This window comes from Peromyscus leucopus, chromosome 5, assembly GCF_004664715.2.
Source record: "Peromyscus leucopus breed LL Stock chromosome 5, UCI_PerLeu_2.1, whole genome shotgun sequence".
Lineage (NCBI taxonomy): Eukaryota > Metazoa > Chordata > Mammalia > Rodentia > Cricetidae > Peromyscus > Peromyscus leucopus.
The window spans coordinates 810,508-827,889 of NC_051067.1; the positions used below are offsets into that span (position 1 = coordinate 810,508).

The 17,382-nt window shown below is 46.2% G+C and overlaps 2 protein-coding genes across 13 annotated transcripts in view; one reads left to right on the forward strand and one right to left on the reverse strand.

Moving 5' to 3' along the window:
- Nucleotides 1-7,170, forward strand: part of Cdc14b (cell division cycle 14B) — a 94,919-nt gene extending 87,749 nt beyond the window's left edge. For 6 of the 12 annotated variants that reach the window (XM_037205631.1, XM_037205632.1, XM_037205637.1 and 3 more), the window contains 2 exons: nucleotides 6,129-6,188; nucleotides 6,995-7,170. In XM_037205631.1, the coding sequence (XP_037061526.1) occupies nucleotides 6,129-6,188; nucleotides 6,995-7,067 (133 nt within the window). In that variant the 3' untranslated portion in view covers nucleotides 7,068-7,170. Of the gene's footprint in view, nucleotides 1-464; nucleotides 528-803; nucleotides 4,101-6,128; nucleotides 6,189-6,994 lie in introns of those variants that run through there. The other 6 variants (XM_028891705.2, XM_028891701.2, XM_037205635.1 and 3 more) reach the window with 2 other exon arrangements.
- A 3,316-nt stretch (nucleotides 7,171-10,486) lies between these two features.
- Habp4 (hyaluronan binding protein 4) overlaps nucleotides 10,487-17,382 on the reverse strand; it is a 28,896-nt gene continuing 22,000 nt past the window's right edge. The window contains exons 7-8 of the mRNA XM_028891684.2: nucleotides 13,652-13,837; nucleotides 10,487-12,065 (exon numbers count right to left, since the gene is read on the reverse strand). Coding sequence (XP_028747517.1) covers nucleotides 12,009-12,065; nucleotides 13,652-13,837 — 243 coding nt within the window. The 3' untranslated portion in view covers nucleotides 10,487-12,008. The remainder of the gene's footprint in view (nucleotides 12,066-13,651; nucleotides 13,838-17,382) is intronic.

Sequence of the window (17,382 nt, forward strand, 5' to 3'; positions counted from 1 at the left end):
CCGTTTGGAATTCCAGATGTATTTCCATTTGATTAGCTCTGCCAGTTGTCTGTGCACTCAGTACTCTCTGCTCGTGTCTGTAAAAACTATACACCCGATTCAGATGAGTCTTCTGTTAGCCAAGTGAGGGTCACCTCCAGATCAGGAGTAGTTTTGTGAGTGGGTTTGTCTTTTTGTTTTCTTTTTCTTTTCCTCTGAAAGTTGCTGATGAGTTTAAAGCATAACAACACATTGAGGAGGAGGGAAGAGAGGAAGGTCGAGTCAGGTTGATTTCTGATGAGCCCAGAGGGGCCCTTGGCTGTCCCTGCCCAAATCTCCTTACAGACAGGCCAAGCACTCTGAGAAGGAGGGGCTGCCAAAACTAGAAACTGCTTGAGGCGCTGGAGCTTTTTCTGTGATCAAATTCTGACCTTGGAACCACTCAGTAACCCTCTTTATCTTTCCGTTCTTTCCTGTCCCCACAGCCTGGCTCCTTGGAGGGAAAAGAGGAGGAGCGCTTTGCAGCCAATGCCCATGCTGGCGTTATGGTACCTTGCCTTGCTCTGCTGCCCGCACCTGCTCATGCTTGTTTTTGTTTATTTCTATTGCTTTTTTTTTTTAAATGAAATTTGGACTTCCTCTACCCTGCCTTCCTCTCGTGTCTGATTGACGTTGTCCTGTCTCTGTAAGAGTGTCAGAACTACACCAAGTACGAGCTTCTTCGCATGCCAGTACTCTCTTTATGTTGCCATCCTCGTCTTTGAAAACTCCCTCTGGGACACTTTTAAATCTTCATGGTAAATCTTTTTCTTTTTTCTCCTCAGTCCAGCTGTTTCAAGGACTAAGAGTGTCTTGCGTTAAAGTAAAAACCCAGTGACCATCACTCCAGGGAACTGAAAACCCCAACAGGATTTAGCCAGTCATCTGAGAACAAAACAGACTCTGCAAAAGCCTTAGTTTCTTTCCACATGAGAAGTTCATTCAATGAAGAAAACGTCACTGGCCCCTCAGCCACTCACTGACTTTGGGTTGTGGCTGAGCCATTTGAGGGCTGGACTCTCCCTTCTGTAATCTCAAGTTGGATGAAAGCTGCTGTTATAAGTTTAGTCTCAGGTGTCAATACCCAGCCCTCTGCCACCAGAGAGCTGTCTGGTGAGTGTGGTATATGTGTGTTCTTGTGATGGCAATCGTGTTAGCTGCTGGCCTTCAGGAGAGTGGAGGGTGTGCTGGAGGTCTCTTGGTATATTTATTTTTTGTTCAGCCTGTGACCCCGTCCTGCAGTTTATAAACATGAAAGGAGATGAGCATCTCTCCAGTGGTACCCTCCTTTTTAAGATATGATTTGGTACAATCAGCTTCACTTTACTCTTGTTAATACTGTTGTGATGTTCACTGTGTGAATTACCCAAGCTGCTTGTCTTTCACCAAAGAGTGCTTTAATAACAGTCTGTGAAAACTGCATTTAAACACTGTTATGTGTTGTTGTGGTTACTAAAACCTGCTAAAGAATGTTGATAGAATATTTGAACCTTTTCTCAGTTGAAAGGTTACGTAAGTCCTTCCTGTGTCATTTAGGATGAAGATTTCGGGACTGGGACGTTGGGTTGCTCAGTCACACATTAGAATTGTGTTTCCTCCAGTACATTAAAACCAAACAGCAGTGCTGCTTGTCTTAGAAAAGCACCCTAAATAATGGTGGCTTTAAAAACAAAATTGTCAACCCTTTGTAGAGTGTTTCTCTGTAATGCTGTGGAGTTGTTTTTTTTTTTTTTTTTTTTGTAATTCACGGTTTGATTTTAGCGACAATTGCTTGCTTCTGGAGTTAGGCTGTTTGTGTAAGAGAACTCACTGTTGCCTTGGGTTAGGGAATACGACTAGAAACTGTAGTGTGCCTTCTCTCTTCACCCCTGCTGGAAGCCAGCCGGACCTGTGCCATGAAGCAATTGCAAAGCCAGAATTTATCTGCTGCCAAAAAGAAGACAGAGAATATCAGAGAATACTTTATGGTTATCTTAGTTACGTCCACAATAGAGAATAATGGTTTTTACTCTTCCCAGTTTGAAGACTGGAAAAATGAAATGTTGAAAGCCATTGAGAGCCAATGCCTTCCTAAGACAGATGAATGTGCCAGGCTTCCCGCTTGAAAAGCAGCCTTCCTTGTAGTTGTAATGAACAGGTTAAAGTCTGGTAAATTTAAAAAAAAAAAATAAAAAAGAAAGGAAGAAAGAAACACAGTGGGTCCCCATTTCAGTGTTTCTCTCCTCAAACTGTGGCATTGGCTGACATTGGGTTGGGGGCCTGGGAATGTCAATGTAGAATCCACACAAAGAGTCCCTCCCCAGTTAAACACTGGAGAAAGGCAGCTAAGACCTAGGTAAGAGGACAAACATTTCATTTACTGATAATGTTCAATCAGACTGTACCTGAGTCTAAAGTAGCAACTTCTTAGGATAGTTCTTCCTCCATCTGAACCAAGCTGGATTTGTCCTGTGTATCAGGATGAGTGAACAGGGCCTGCCCACTGTGGCTCATAGTGATTGAGTTTGGGAATAAACCACTTGGGCTTCAGTGATAACCATAGTGCTTTTTAGAAATCGCCCTTTTGTGTTGGCGGCTCCATTCAGCTAGAATTGCTACTACTGTGGCTCTTGCTAAAATTCCCTCTCTTGCTGAAGTTACTTAGGAAACGCGAGTTGGTGAGGACACATTCCCAGGAAAACCTACTCCAGATGCTGAGGTGATAACTCTGGGGATGGACAGTCACCAGCACTGACTGGTGACACCTAGGACCCAGGAAGTCTGGGTCTAACTAATGGAAAATCCTTCCTGCTGTGAATTAGTGCACAACCCCTCCCCAACTACAACTACCCAGAACCTGCTGGGTTAGAAGACCCTGCTTCTACAGGGCATGAACCAGTGATTGTTGATTGCAGGGGCCCCTTTAATTTAAGAACTTTAAATAGCTTTGAAAGTGCATCAGAACCTCCTCTAGCAGAATTAAAATTAGAAAGTAAATGTATAGGTGCCCTTGAAGCTTTTGGGTGACTGAGACCACCCAGAGTTCAAGAGGAATGTCTGCAGAGCTGGATTTTAGGACTCACAGATTAATACAGTTCTGAGGCCCAACTAGAACTCTGTTGCCATGAGACAAGAAGGATGGGCCCTGAGCAGCGCCACGTTCAACGGCAGCAGTATTTGTCTCACATGGCCGTGTGCTGCTCTTCCTCAAAACTTCCCAGCTGTAACTTGACCCCCGAGACCAGCCCTAACCATTGTCCCGCCCCATCACCTCACCCCACAGGTGGCTTCTACCTCTTGACTTGGGTCATAGAGGCTTTCCCAAGTGTTCTCATGAGGCTCTTGGAGTATTTTTAGGTCTAACAGACCTTTCCAGCTTTCTGAGTAACTTGTGCCTAGAATTCCTTAGGCCTCTGTTAGCTTGAATCGCTGTCTATGACAAATATTTGTTCATTTGGTGTGTGTCCTAGAAGTAACAGCTGCTTTTCTTCATATATTTTCTAAAAGTTCTTGCCACATTTTAGAAAGCAGTTGGCCAGAAACCTTAAAACCTATTTTCTTTAAGATTTATTTCTCTTCCACTGAAATGTCTTGCATCTCCCTTTAAATCTGAGTGTTCCTCATATCACTGAATGGAAATACTACAGGTGTGTTAAAAAGACTTGCCTTTACTGTATAAGAAATTACCTCCTTAACGATCCAGTAGAACTCACTGTGGATAGACATGTTCATCAGATTAGAGTACTGCAGTTTTACATCCATTGTTTGAAGACTTTATTGTACACTCATGTACAGATGATTAAGTGAAGTTTTAAGGTGTAACTGATGAATCAGTATTTGATCAATCATTGTCTTGATATTTTATTAAATTGTATATTTCTAATCATATTTTTTAAGCTGAGAGAACTGGTTGGATGTTTATTCTCCTGAAGGTATTTTTAAGATAAAGCTTCACCCTAGCCTGTAAACTTGGCACATACATGTAGTTTTTGATACTTCTTGTTGCATTTGAAAATCTTGTGTATTGTAAAATGGTTTTATACAAAATACTAAATGGTAGAAATTGTATAATTTACAATCATAATTAAAAATATTGAACAGTTTTTTGGCTTATTGCATTCACTTACTGAGCATGTCCAGTAGATAGTAACTTAAATATAAAGTGGATCTAATTCTTCGATTGCAAGGGACATCATAACAAAATACTACAGCCTGGGTGGGGCAAGTAGAGAAAAATACATTCCCTTAGTGCCAGAAGTGGGAAGCTCAAAAGACCAAAATGTCAGCAGGGTGGGTTTTCCTTGCACCTGCTGTTCTTGGCTTGCTGATGGACTCTTCTCACTAGTCTTCACGTGACCTTTTCTCTGTACCTGCCCATCCCTGGTGTGTCTTGTAAGGTTACCAGTGAGAATGGACTAGGCCCACTGTAATGGCTTGTCTTTAAAGGTCCTGCCTCTAGATGTAGCCAGTTGTAAGGTACAGAGGGGTTAAGACTTCAGGACTTAAATTTTAGGGGTCACAGGAGGTGAGTGAGTGAGGGGTGCCTGCTATGAAATCACTCCACATGCACCTCTGTGCCAGCCTGGACAACTCGGAGATTAATGGCCTGGAGGACAAGACCCAGGAACAGTAGGCTGTGGGGCCTATAGGCCATGGATCATGGATTACAGCTTGGCCAGCCACATAGCTGGCAGGACTGGGGAAAGATGGGAATGCCCTTTACATCTGATGTCTTAGCTCCCTGGGTTATCTGCTTTCTGTGTGGCCTAGAGCCACACTGTCTCATCACCACACACGCATATTCGATCTATACTTGAAGTGTGGATTTAAAGAAAAAAAACCTCCCCCTAGTTAGTGAACCAAATCAACAATTCATACAAAGAATGGGGCACAGATTTGCATAGGTTATTTTGTACCTTTCAGCACAGGTGAATGTCTAATAAAGACTGATTGTAGACTATGGCCCTGTTTCTGATCCTTTTCATGTGTAACCTCATGTACCTGAATGGTGTGATTAGCTCACATTATCTTCTGAAGGTGGAAATATACCCAATGCAGGTAAGTCTGTGCAAGTGGCTTGTTCAGAGCCCTAGGGAAGGGATGTGAGTGGAAAGCTAGGCAAAAGGGCTATCAAGATGGCTCAGCAAGTCAAGGCATTTACCAGACAGGCCTGGTGGCCCAGGTCTACCCTAGAACCCGTATGAAGGTCGAAAGAGAGAGCTGACGTAACTGTCCTCAGCCCTCTACAGGATGTGCATGCCCCATCCCCAACACACACAGAAACGTTTTCTTTTAAAGAAGCAAAGCCAGCTTTCATGCCTGTGTTAATATTCTGCATGGAGGAGCAGTTTAATGGAATCATCCAGAGCCCAGACTGAATATAAAACTTGGCTCTGACCACTTTTGATTGGGGCTGAGTCAGCCTACCTACATCTGTTTCTACTTCAGTAAGATGGGGATGGTAATAGTCTTGCTAGGATATGAGATGAATTAATACCATGAGCCACTCAGTGCAAGTGCTTTGCATGTACTAATCTGTATTATGTTCAGTTAAAAAAATGAAAATAGCCAGGCGGTGGTGGCACACGCCTTTAACCCCAGCACTCGGGAGGCAGAGCCAGGCGGATCTCTGTGAGTTCGAGACCAGCCTGGGCTACAGAGTGAGTTCCAGGACAGGCTCCAAAGCTACACAGAGAAACCCTGTCTCGAAAAACCAAAAAAATAAAATAATAATAACAATAATAATTTTTAAAAAGAAAAGAAAATATTGCTATAATGCTTTTCAAGTGGACAGTGACACCTCCCATTAGCAGCTGTTGAGACATGGATGAGCAGGTTAGTGAAATAGCAAGACATTCCCCCCCCCCCCCAGCACTGAGGTCATGGAGTCTTTTCCTTCTTTTATCCAGATTTGAAGTTTTTTGTTCTTGGTGATTGGCACAGTATAACCCTGTTTCTATCCAGTTTGTTCTGAGAGAAAAATGGACCCTTCTGGGCAGTCTGCACAGTCTCCTCCCCAGCTCCCTTTTTGAGGGGATTGGTCATGTGTGTGAAAGTCCTTATGTGCCGCCCTGTACCACACCTGCAGCCTTTCCTTGTTTCTAACTGAGTCTCTTCTCTTTGTCTGCAAGTGTGCATGGTGATGACGAGCTCCCCGATGACCAGTGTTCTGTCCAAGAGGAAATGTCCAGGTAAGGAAGCCTTTGGCCTGGAGGGCCAAATCTCATAGGGTTGCTTGCCACCAGTGTTCACCAGCATCCCCACAGAGCAGCTCAGTTGTAAACACAGGCTCTGGGTGGGAGAAGGCAGAGGAGGAGGTACAGGCTGGGTGCTGCCTTACTGGGAGCGTGCTTGTGGAACAAATCTTTTCAGACAGGACAATTCTTCCTCGTGTTAGGACTCTGGATAATGCAGGGTGTCTGGCAGCCCCATCCACACCTCAGTGCCAGCCAGGCTCCCAGCCATTGGACAGCCTCAATCCCCTCCTCCATTTCTGCCAACTTCAGAGGGTTCTGCTGCCCCCATCCCCTCCCCCCAAAACAGCTAAGTGCATACAGAGCTTTTGTTGGAAACATCAAAGAAGCTGCCCAAGCACTCCAGGGATCCTGCTGAAATAGGGCTTCCTTGCCCTTTCTGCTCTGGCCCAAGACTAGGAAGAAGGGAAAAGACCTCACTTGGAGACAGTGGAGAAGTGGAGCTTCTAAGGGCCACGATTCCAGGGTGGGCTTCAGGTTGTCTAGTCAGCTACCTTCCGGCCTGACCTTAGATGTCTTCATAGTAACCCGTGTCTGTTATGCCTTGAGGATGGGGAAGGTCTGCTGAGGTCCAGCTGGAGGACATTGGCAGGACAGGATGGGAAGGGGAGGTGGCGGTTGGTGGCCACTGTAGGGTTTTACTCATTTGGAGTGACAGTTGTGCCTTGCCATGAGTGCAGTGGCTGGGCCTGGGCCAGGGATAAGAACATTGAGAACAGCTTAACCATCTCCTCCTTTTCCAGTGATGGCTGGCTGTCTCGGGCTGTAACCTTTCTAGACCGGCTTTTGATGTGGCTCGGGGTCCGCAGGGCCTAGGCCTCTGGAAGTCTCTTCTGACTACAGTGCTGCTCTCCCTCCTGGGAATCCTCTCCCTGTGCAATATAAGCCTGTTTTTTCAGGCTGGTGCCTCAGCAACCCAGCAAATGTGTCTGTCTTGTTCTTCCAGTATTTCCACTGGGTGTCCTATCAGCTCTGTTGGTGGGTGAGGAGGGGGCCAAATTGACAGCCCTGGGGTAGAGCTGCTCAATTCCAAGTCCAATAGGACTGTGCCACTTGAGCCCTCTCAATCGAATGCCTCCTGTGAGCGAAATACTATCAACTTCCCCGGCAGCATGGCTGGGGCACAGCATGCCTGGGAGACACCATTGAGGTATGTATACAACCCCCACTTCCCTGTTACCTCAAGGCCTTTTAGGGATGCTCTGAGAACATCCCCAACAGTGTGTTCACATCGGTCATGGTTCACTTCCCTCAGAGGCCACCTGGTATTATTTCTTTTCTCCCCTTCCAAAAACCTCTCCATGGCCCCACTGCCAATTTGCATCCTGAGCACTTGGGACTTTATTCAAGGCCATCAGCTGGTGTCTCAGTGGGCCGGCCACCAGTGCAGTTTTGCAGCTCATCACGAATGAGTGCATTGGTGCCCTTGGTGCCTTTAGTATTTGACAATTCTCAGGAATGCCCCTCTATTCTCCTTGATTTACAAATGCTTCTATGGAACTGGGCATTCTTGCAAAGAAAGAATGCTTTGAAGGCATCTGTAATTCTGCCCTATTGACTGGACCTGCCAGGTCCACAAGGGTGGTTTTCTGGGTTGTAGGCACCTCTGTGTTTTGATTAGGGACATTTCTGTTACCAAGTCACTAGCAGCCTGTGGCCTGAGCAGGTGGTTTTGGAGGAGACAGGCAGAGATGGATGGGGCTGAGGCAGCAGGCTCAGGCCTTGAGCCTGAGCTCTCCCTTAGCCCCTAGACTACCCCAGTATGTCTCTGGTGGTGGCCCTTGGGGTAGCTAAAAAAGCATACCACAAATACTCCATGAATTCCTGTGTCCCAGTGAGGTACACGTGGCTCTGTCTTTTTTTTTTCTTTTTCTTTTTTTTTTTTTTTTTGGTTTTTTGAGACAGGGTTTCCCTGTGTAGCTTTGTGCCTTTCCTGGAACTTGCTTTGGAGAACAGGCTGGCCTCGAACTCACAGAGATCTGCCTAGATCTGCCTCCTGAGTGCTCGGATTAAAGACGTTCGCCACCACTGCCCGGCTGTGGCTCTGTCTTTCAGTTATAGTGCCTAGAAAGGACCCTGGGCTCAGGAACAGGGCCTTTATCTGCCTTGGGCTCCTCCCATCTCTGGGTAACCGCCTGTGGGTGACCAGGCATCTACAGGGCAATGTCCTCCTTTAAGACAACCCACACTAATGGCACAGGCAGAAGGGCCATCCTTCAGATGCCCAGAAGGTACAGCTGGGCATGATGGGGGCACCATGCCTGTGGGTCTGAGGTGCACTCAGTAGTTCTGGTGGGTCAGGATAGGATGCCTTGAGGGAGAAGGGACAGTACAGCCTGAGGGAACGTGTCTCGGTGTGGACTCTGGTCATCAAGAGTTCTGCGTTTAAGGAAGGTTTCAGGTGACCTGGTTTATTCTTCTTAAAAACAAAGGTGACTACAGGGCAGTGCCCAGCCAAGCTGTCAGTGCTCGACATCTACTCAGGATGGTCCCTTGGGCTGTGCCCAGGGCCACAGTGGGATGAGATTGGACCCTGGGAGGTCGATCTTCACAGGAAGCTGGGTGGGAGGCAGCAGTAGCAGGAAGAGAAATGGGCAGACCTTGCCTCTCCTCACAGTGCTTCATGGTAAGCCTGCAGTGGACAGCACAGTTCACAAGAGGGTATGGTCAGTTTGTCCACCTTGAGGCAGGGTCTGGCTCTTCCAGCCCTGTCAGGATAGTGTGTGCCGGGCCGAGTGTCCAGGAAGGAAGCCCTTGCAGCAGATGTCCCTAGCACAGCCGCAGCTTCTGGTTCACAAGTGCCCTGTTGTTGGGGGTTTTTACTCTCTTCTGGGGGGCCCGCCACCCAGCTTCCAAATAAATGAATGCCTGGCCTTAGCTTGGCTTAGTTTCTAGCTAACTTTTCTTAAATTAAGCCATCTACTTTTTGTCTCTGAGCTTTTCCCGTTCTCTAACTTCTGTAAATCTTACTCTTACTCCATGGCTTGCTGTGTAGCTGGGTGGCTGGCCCCTGGAGTCCTCCTCCTTCTCTGGCTCCTAAATCTTCGAATCTTAGACCTCTCCTCTCAGTTTTCTCCTGTATATTCTCTCTGCTCGCCAGAACTGCCTATCCTTTCTCCTGCCTTGCTATTGGCCAGTTTGTTTTGTTTTTTGTTTTTGTTGTTTTTGGTTTTTCAAAACTGTTTTGTTTTGTTGTTTTTGGTTTCTCTGTGTAGTTTTGGTGCCTGTCCTGGATCTCGCTCTGTAGACCAGGCTGGCCTTGAACTCATAGACATCCGCCTGGCTCTGCCTCCCAAGTGCTGGGATTAAAGGTGTGTGCCACCACCGCCTGGCCTATTGGCCAGTTCTTTATTAAACCATCAGGTGTTTTAGACAGGCACAGTAACACAGCATCACAGAGTCAAACAAATGCAATATAAACAAAAGTAACACACCTTAAAATATTTTACTACAGTGCCCTAAGTTGTCATCCATCTAGAGACACAGGAAAGAGCTGTTTTAGCCACACTTGACTATTCAGACATCTTGGCATGGCTTATGCTCATGCCCCAGCAAGGCAAGCAGAATTCCTTTTGCCAGGCTGTTTGACAGCCCATGGGCCCTCAAACCACTTGCTTTCAGAAGTCACACACACACACACACACACACACACACACACACACACACACACACACACCACCTCTGACTGGCCTCCCACTTCTAAGAGATGAGGTGTCTTTGGTGTGGTTAAATACCAGGCAGAAGCGCCTGCCCACTCCATTACACATCTAGCACCCAGCCATCAAAGGAGTCTGGCAGGCAACTTGGAGCTTAGGGCCTGCAGAGTGATCTTGCTAATGGCTTTCTCTGCCCTTGACTTGTGTCCTGCCATCTTCTCTGGAACACTCAGACTGTGACCTGGGTACAAGCAAAAATTATATCCACTTGCCCCATCAAATCAGCAAGGTGGCCCCTGTACAAAAGTTTACAGCAAGCAGGGCTGCCTATGGTCTAACCATATGACTCGAGGTAGCATGGCTACAAGCTTTCCCAGTGTCATTCACAACTCAGATGGGAATGTTCTTAACAGAAAGCCTTGCTTTGTCAACCTTCAAAGCCAAGGGAGGACTTCATGGGACCGTGCCCCAGCGACGATCACAACTAAAATCAATGCAGGCTTCTCCAGTCAGACCACAGTACTTACAAGCAGTATGCTAGCCCCAGGGAAAAGGAATGAACAAGGCAGTCAGTTAATATACCTTTGTACTCATTGATTTAATAAACATGGGATCAGAAGCAGGAGGGCACCCAAAGCAAACATCCTTGGTAGTAACATGTCTAGAGGTTCAACTTTGATGATTCAACCAAACCCCAAGAGTTCAGTTTTTATACAAAGTTCAGAGGGAACACCCACCTTCATTTATACCTGGGTTCCAGTTCAATACCATCTAAGACTACGTGGCCCAGTGGGGAGAGCACAGGTCTTGGGAGCAAGGTTTCATCATACGCAAACCAGGCCAGCCTCCCTCCCCATCTCTACAGCTATCCAATAAATAACTTGGCAGGTCCCTCCCCCACACAATGACTCTTCTCTGATTTTGCCAGTGGGTTCGTAGCTTGGCCCTAGGTCTCAAGCTGTTTGGGGTGGGACTCCAAGCTGAATGACTGAGCCTCTGAGGTGATCCCTAACCTCCACCAGAGGTGGTAAGAGCAACACAGGACCTGGGGCACGGCCCAGAGGAGGAGCCTGCCCATGGTGTTTGCAGTTGGTAAATGGGTTTGAGTTATAAGTCAGTATGCTCAGAGTAACAGTACTGAATTTTAATAATAGTTTTCTTGTTTGTTTGTTTTTGTGATAGAGTTTCACTATGTAGCTCTGGCTGTCCTGGAACTTGCTCTGTAAACCAAGCTGGCCTCAAACTCACAGAAATCTGCCTGCCTCTGCCTGAGTACTGGGACTAAAGGTGTGCACTACCACTGCCTGGTGACACTAGTTTTAAGAAAAAAAAAATATACATGTACCAGGAAGCCTTTTCATTTGATTAGTGAGTTAAATAACACAATTTTAAATCATACTTAACAACCATCTGAGCACTAAGTATGCACACATACACTAAATAAGGATGTGCGCACAGACACGTTCCACGAGGTAGTTTTGATCACCACTGAAAGCCAGTACTTCCTCTGCCTGACAGAGTGGTTGTTACTGGTGCACAATGACAGTTTAAAGTTGGAATCTTCAGCAAAACTGAACCATTATAGGGGAATGGTATGAACACTAGGCTGTGACTGCTTTAAATGAACAGTTCCAGTTGTACCTATGTCCTGAAATGCTAAAAGACTTGCCTAGATAACTCCCTAAGTCATCTCAATAGGTGGTAGTGGTTCTTTGTTTTGTTTTGTTTGGATTTTCGAGACTCACTCTGTAGACCAGGTGGGCCTCAAACTCGAGAGATCCACTTGCCTCCCAAGTGCTGAGTCTAAGGCATGCACCACCATGCCCAGCAGTTCTTTGTGACTGACTTTTCTCTGAACTTCTGTGGTGGAACTGTTAGGATCTATGTACACATTTTAAACATCATTCCTTACAAAAGTCTCCATTCATCCGTGGGAAGTGCCTGACCCTCGTGGGAACCTGCACTAACATCCCACAGAGTAAGAAAGTGCAACAAGTTCACACGACACAGGAAAAGCAACATCTATTGTTCTTAGAGTCTGACTCTTCTCGAGGCAAGGAAAGTCTCTTCATAGTGCTGCTCTGCTGCAGGGGAATGGCTGTTAGGCCAGGGCGGGGAAGTCCTCAGGATCATCCGGGTTGGGAGCGACATCTTGTGTCTAAAGAAAAGAGAGGTTTTAAATTGACTGCCCTTCCCCCACCCAGCCATGGCCAGCATTAGATCACTTACTGTGTGGCCCAGGTGGCCCCATTCCACCCCTGCTAGCCCAGGGAGGAAATGATGGAGCCACAGTGGCTGTGACTGCTTTAAATGAACAGCTCCAGTTCTACCTATGTCCAGAAATGCTAAAGGACTCTAGATAACTCCCTAAGTCATCTCAATAGGGCCTGAGGGCCACTGTCAGGAGCTGTCTTCCTTTTTGCCCTCTGGATCTGACACTTTCTTGTCCCAGTAAATAACTGTTTAGGGCTGGAGAGTTGGCTCAGTGGATAAGAACACTGGCTGCTCTTCCAGAGGACCAGGGTTTGATCCCCAGCATTCACATGATAGCTCACAGTCATCTGTAACTCCAATTCCAGAGGATTCAATGCCCTCTTCTGGCCTTCAAGGGCACCAGATATACAGGTGGTGCACACACATATATACATAAAGGCAAAATACTCATATACATACACATTTAAACCTAAAAAGTAACGGTTTACTACATGCTAGGTACCCAAAGTAAGCAGGAATGAATTCACACAGTTTCCTACACAGAGCTCAAGTTCTGGGGAAAGACATGAAGTGGGGAACTTAAGTCACAGGCATAAGCCCAATACCAAGCAAGGTCTTCTGAAAAGAGTTCTCCCTGAGACGAGCCTCGGCACAGGACAGGGACGGACGTGACACCTGTGGCCTGCGTGAGGGAGACTAGAGCAGCAGCATGGGTTTGCAGTGGGGTTGCCAGGACTGCACTGTAGCTCATGTAACTCAGCAGGAGCGGACGTGTGCTGTTCAAAGGACACATCTTTTTTTTTTTCTGTCCCTGACTTCAAGTGGCTATGGAAGAAAGTCTTTTGTGTGTTAACAAGCTACAGGCCCTTAATCCCAGCACATGGGTGGTGGGCAGCAAAAGGGCCTGAGGCCAGCCGGGGCTGGGCTGGCTACAGCCTCCTGGTGGGTAAGAGGCTATGTACGTGCTCAGGAGCCAGCACTAAGTGAGGTGTTACTCCCGTCCACTGGAGAGCGCAGCACTGATGGGTGGTCATGCAGTAGGAGACACAGCAGGAGAAAGGATTCGGAGGAGAGAAAAGTCTCTGCTCAAAGACCTTGACTGCTCTAGGAGGGGTGCCATGGATAAAAGTGCAGACTTGAGATTGGCAGGTGGACAAAACAAACGGTGCAAGGCAGGCAGAGTGGAGGATCTGGGGTGTGGCCTTGCTATTCAAAGAGCAGCAGTTGCTGAGCAGTGTAGGCAGGGGGGGGAGGGGCGCACAAGGTCCCTAGGGTTGGAAAGACTGTCCTGATGGTACTGTTCCAGCAGAGGCTACACAGATGGTTAATAAGCTCTGTCTAGTGGACTGAATCCACCTCAAGCCCAGGGATCTTGTTTTATGCAGATTTAGTCACTGGGGCCAGGACTACAGGAATCATGTGACTTGTGTCAGATAAGGTGACGCTGCTCCAAATGGCTCCAGACCACTGTAGAGCGAGCAGTTGCCCTCTCCTTCAGAAGCCATCAGGACTTAGAATGCAGCCACTTACCACCACTTCTGCTCTGGGGCCATAGTTTTCTGTTCTTCTGATCCTTCCTCGCCCTCCTCGGGCACCACCTCTGGCTCCCCGTCCAGGGCGAGGGAGGTTACCAAAGTTAATCTCCAGCTGGGATGTGATGTCATTGGCGGCTTTCCGGAAGACATGGGACTCATCCTCATAATCATCCTTCACCATCTGAAACACAGTGCCAGGTCAGACAGGTACATACATGTACGGCCATTTCCACAGTCCCACAGCCCAGGTCCTAGCAATGAACCTTTTTAATATGTTGCACTGGTGGCCTGTGTGACCCTGTAGACTAGGAAGACCTTGGATGTGTCCAGCCCTGAGCAGCTGGGCTGGACACCAGACACTGGTCTAATACAAGCAAAACTATGTACCTCAGGCTGACCTGGAACTTACGGTGATCCTCTTGCCCTCAGCCTCCCAAGTACTGGGAATATAAGCATGGGATTCTACTTCATCTTCATCCAAACATCTTTAAATTTACTATTACTTCAAGTAAAACCAAAATCTTGTTGGGTATGGTGACTCATGTCTTTAATCCTGGCACTCAGGAAACAGAAGCAGGTGGATCTCTGTGAGTTTGAGGTCATTCTGGTCTACATAGTGAGTTCCAGGACAACCAGAGCTACATAGTAAGACCCTGTCTCAAAATAAACAACAACAAACCCCAGTCTAGGCAGGTTACGATGTAAGATTTTACTAGCATGTTTCAAATGTGTTTGAGGTTAAAAAAAAAAGTTTTAATTTCTGCTTATCTTCTGTTTACTTAGACAGATATGAAAATATTGCCTTCCAGGAATTGAACTTGATGGAGAAATTCCTTTCTGTGTAGGTGTGGATGCTGCCATCCACATGCCATGTGTGGGAATTCCAAAGGATAGAACACAGTCATATAAGCATCACTGCCATGCTGCACAGAGATCTCAAGCCACTTTTTTGTTTTGTTTTCTGAGACCGGGATTCTCTGTGTAGCCATGGCTTTCCTGGAACTCACTATGGAGACCAGACTGGTCTCAACTCAGAGATTCGCCCACCTTCAGTATGCTGGGATCAAAGGCATGTGCCACTATGGCTGGCTTTAGCTCAAACCACTTTTAACAGTGGCTCTTCTTAAAATTCTTTGCATTTTAAGAAGCCCAAGTAAGTTCTTCCTATGATTAAAAAAAAAAATTATAATAAATAAGTCTTATGACTTCAACTCATAATCTTAGATAAACCAAAACTCCTCAAGTGAACGCTCAGCCTTCAGAAGTGAAAACAGGATCAGTGGTCAGATGGCTTGGGAAATGGTTCGGTCCCTAAAGCACTTGTGCAATCATGAGGACCTGTGGCATACACCGTGATCTAGCACTGCAGGGTGAAGACAGGAGATCCAGAGCTCACTGTCCAGCCAGGCTAGCTAAACTGGCAAGCTCCAGGTTCAGGGACAGATGCTGTTCAAAAGAAAAAAGAAAAGGTAGAGGGTAGAGAGTGAATGAGGAAGATACTCCACTTCAACCCCTGGCTTCCACACATTCTCATGAGGGCAAGTGCATCTGCACACAAATGTACACACCCATTCCCACACATGTATACACTCCCACACATGCACAAAAGCAGACAAAAGCTAAACATTCCTATGAATTGGCCAGAAAACAGAAAAACTTCCTTGGGCTGTATGTTCATTATAGGATCAAACTCCCCTTCAGACTTACTAATTAAAAGCAGAAGTTTGAGGATAATGGACCCTTTAACCTAAATTGGTGAAGGAAAGAACAGGTGGGACACACGAAGACATAAGAGACAAAATAATGAACTGCCCGACTCAGAAAATATTTGGCTATCAGCATGTCCTAGGAGGAAGTGACTGAGGTCCAAGGCTAGCCCATACACGGCAAGTGCAAGGTCTGGGCTCCTCTCTCAGCTGCTGATCCTAATCAAAGTGCTCACTGCTGAGCTGCTTTAGGTTGATTTGCACACAAACAATACATATTATTGTGGTGATATCTGTGCTTTAATAAAGTTTGCCTGAAGATCAGAGGAAAGAGCAAGGAATTTTAAGTAAACAAAGAAGTCAAGGCAATAGTAGCACAGGCCCTTAATCCTATCACTTAGCAGGCAGGATCTCTGTGTGTTCCAGGCCACACTAGGGAACAGACCACACACCTTTAATCCTAGTACCAACCGTAGAGTTCTGGAGGCCTATACAGACAGAAGTCACAGAGCTGGCCAGGAAGAGGCAGTGATGTAGCTAGACAGCAAATGAGATGGCAGAACAAGAAGACATATAAGCCTGGGTAGACAGGAAGTCGCTGTCTTTGGAAGCCGAGAAATTGGCAAGGTGAGGTTAGCTTGTTGTGTCTCTCTGATCTTCCAGCTTTCACTCCAATACCTGGCTCCTGAGTTTTTTTTTTAATTAATTAGACCATTTAAGATTCATGTTACATATTATTCTAGGACTTTTTTGGTGGGAGGTCTCTTAAGGCACCAAAAAACAGTAAATTAGCAAATTTGGCTCATGTTGCTTTAAGAACAATCCCTGGCTAAATTCTGCAATGCCAGATTAACAAGGACCAAAGACATTTACTTTATTGAAACCAAACTAACCAAGCTCAATGACTCAGCTAACTTTAGTTACATCAAATATTCCAACAGATTTCTGCAGCCAGGGAAGAGGAATCTGATGTGGTTTGAGGAATCAGCTTCTATTTTTAACTGTTTCCCAGCTTTACATCACAGTGGATTCACAGGAAGCTTTATTTCTAATGTTCACAAACAGAAAAGAACAACAACAAAAGACATGCTGTCTACTTTGCTATCTCCGGCCTCCCATATCTATTGAAACTTACTAGTAAAGTGTCTTAGACTTTGAGCTGACCAAAACAGGAGGCAGAGTGGATATACTATGTCATCAACAGCCTTCTAAATGAAGTAGTCAAAGAACATAACTCACCAAAGTGCACATGCAAATTGCTATGACTTGGATTGCAAAGGACTCATAAATAAAGGCCTGTGTACCCACCTGTGTGGTCTTGGCAGGTGGTGGAATCTTGAGGAGGTGGGGCATGGTAAGAGGAAGTGGGTCATTGGGCTGTGTCCTGGATGGAGACATCATCAGGACTTCAGCTCTTTCCTGTCTGTTTTTCTGCCACAGTGAGGCAAGCAAATATGGTTTTCAGCCATCTGCTTGCATTTTGGGTGCCCACAACCTGAGGCTGAACCAAAACTTTCCTCATTATAAGTGATCTCAGGCATTTTGTCACAGCACTGGAAATCTGACTAACAGAGAAACAGACAAAACTACGGTGTTCTGAACTGACTGGAAGTCATCCAGTCATATCCAGCAGGGAAGATGATTTTGCTCCTCACCACAGTCTGCACTGTTTTGTGCTGTGACTGAACAACAGGAATTCTAAATTCTACACCTGGGCGATTCAGTGTTCCTTTAGGTTCAGAAACAAAAAGAAGGTAATAAGTGATCAGCCTTGTCATTACAAACTGATATTTCCCTGGAGCATCTCTGTCCAGGCATCTGGTAAAAGCCCAATGCTGGGTTGGGAAGGCACAGCCACACTGGTAAAGTGCTTGCAGAAAGCATGAGGACTTAGAGTTTGGATCCCCAACACTCATGTAAAAAGCTGAGTGTGGCAGCGCACATCAATAAACCCAACACCAGGGAGACAGAGACAGGATTCTAGGAGCTTACTAGCCAGTCTAGTTGAATTGGTGAGTCC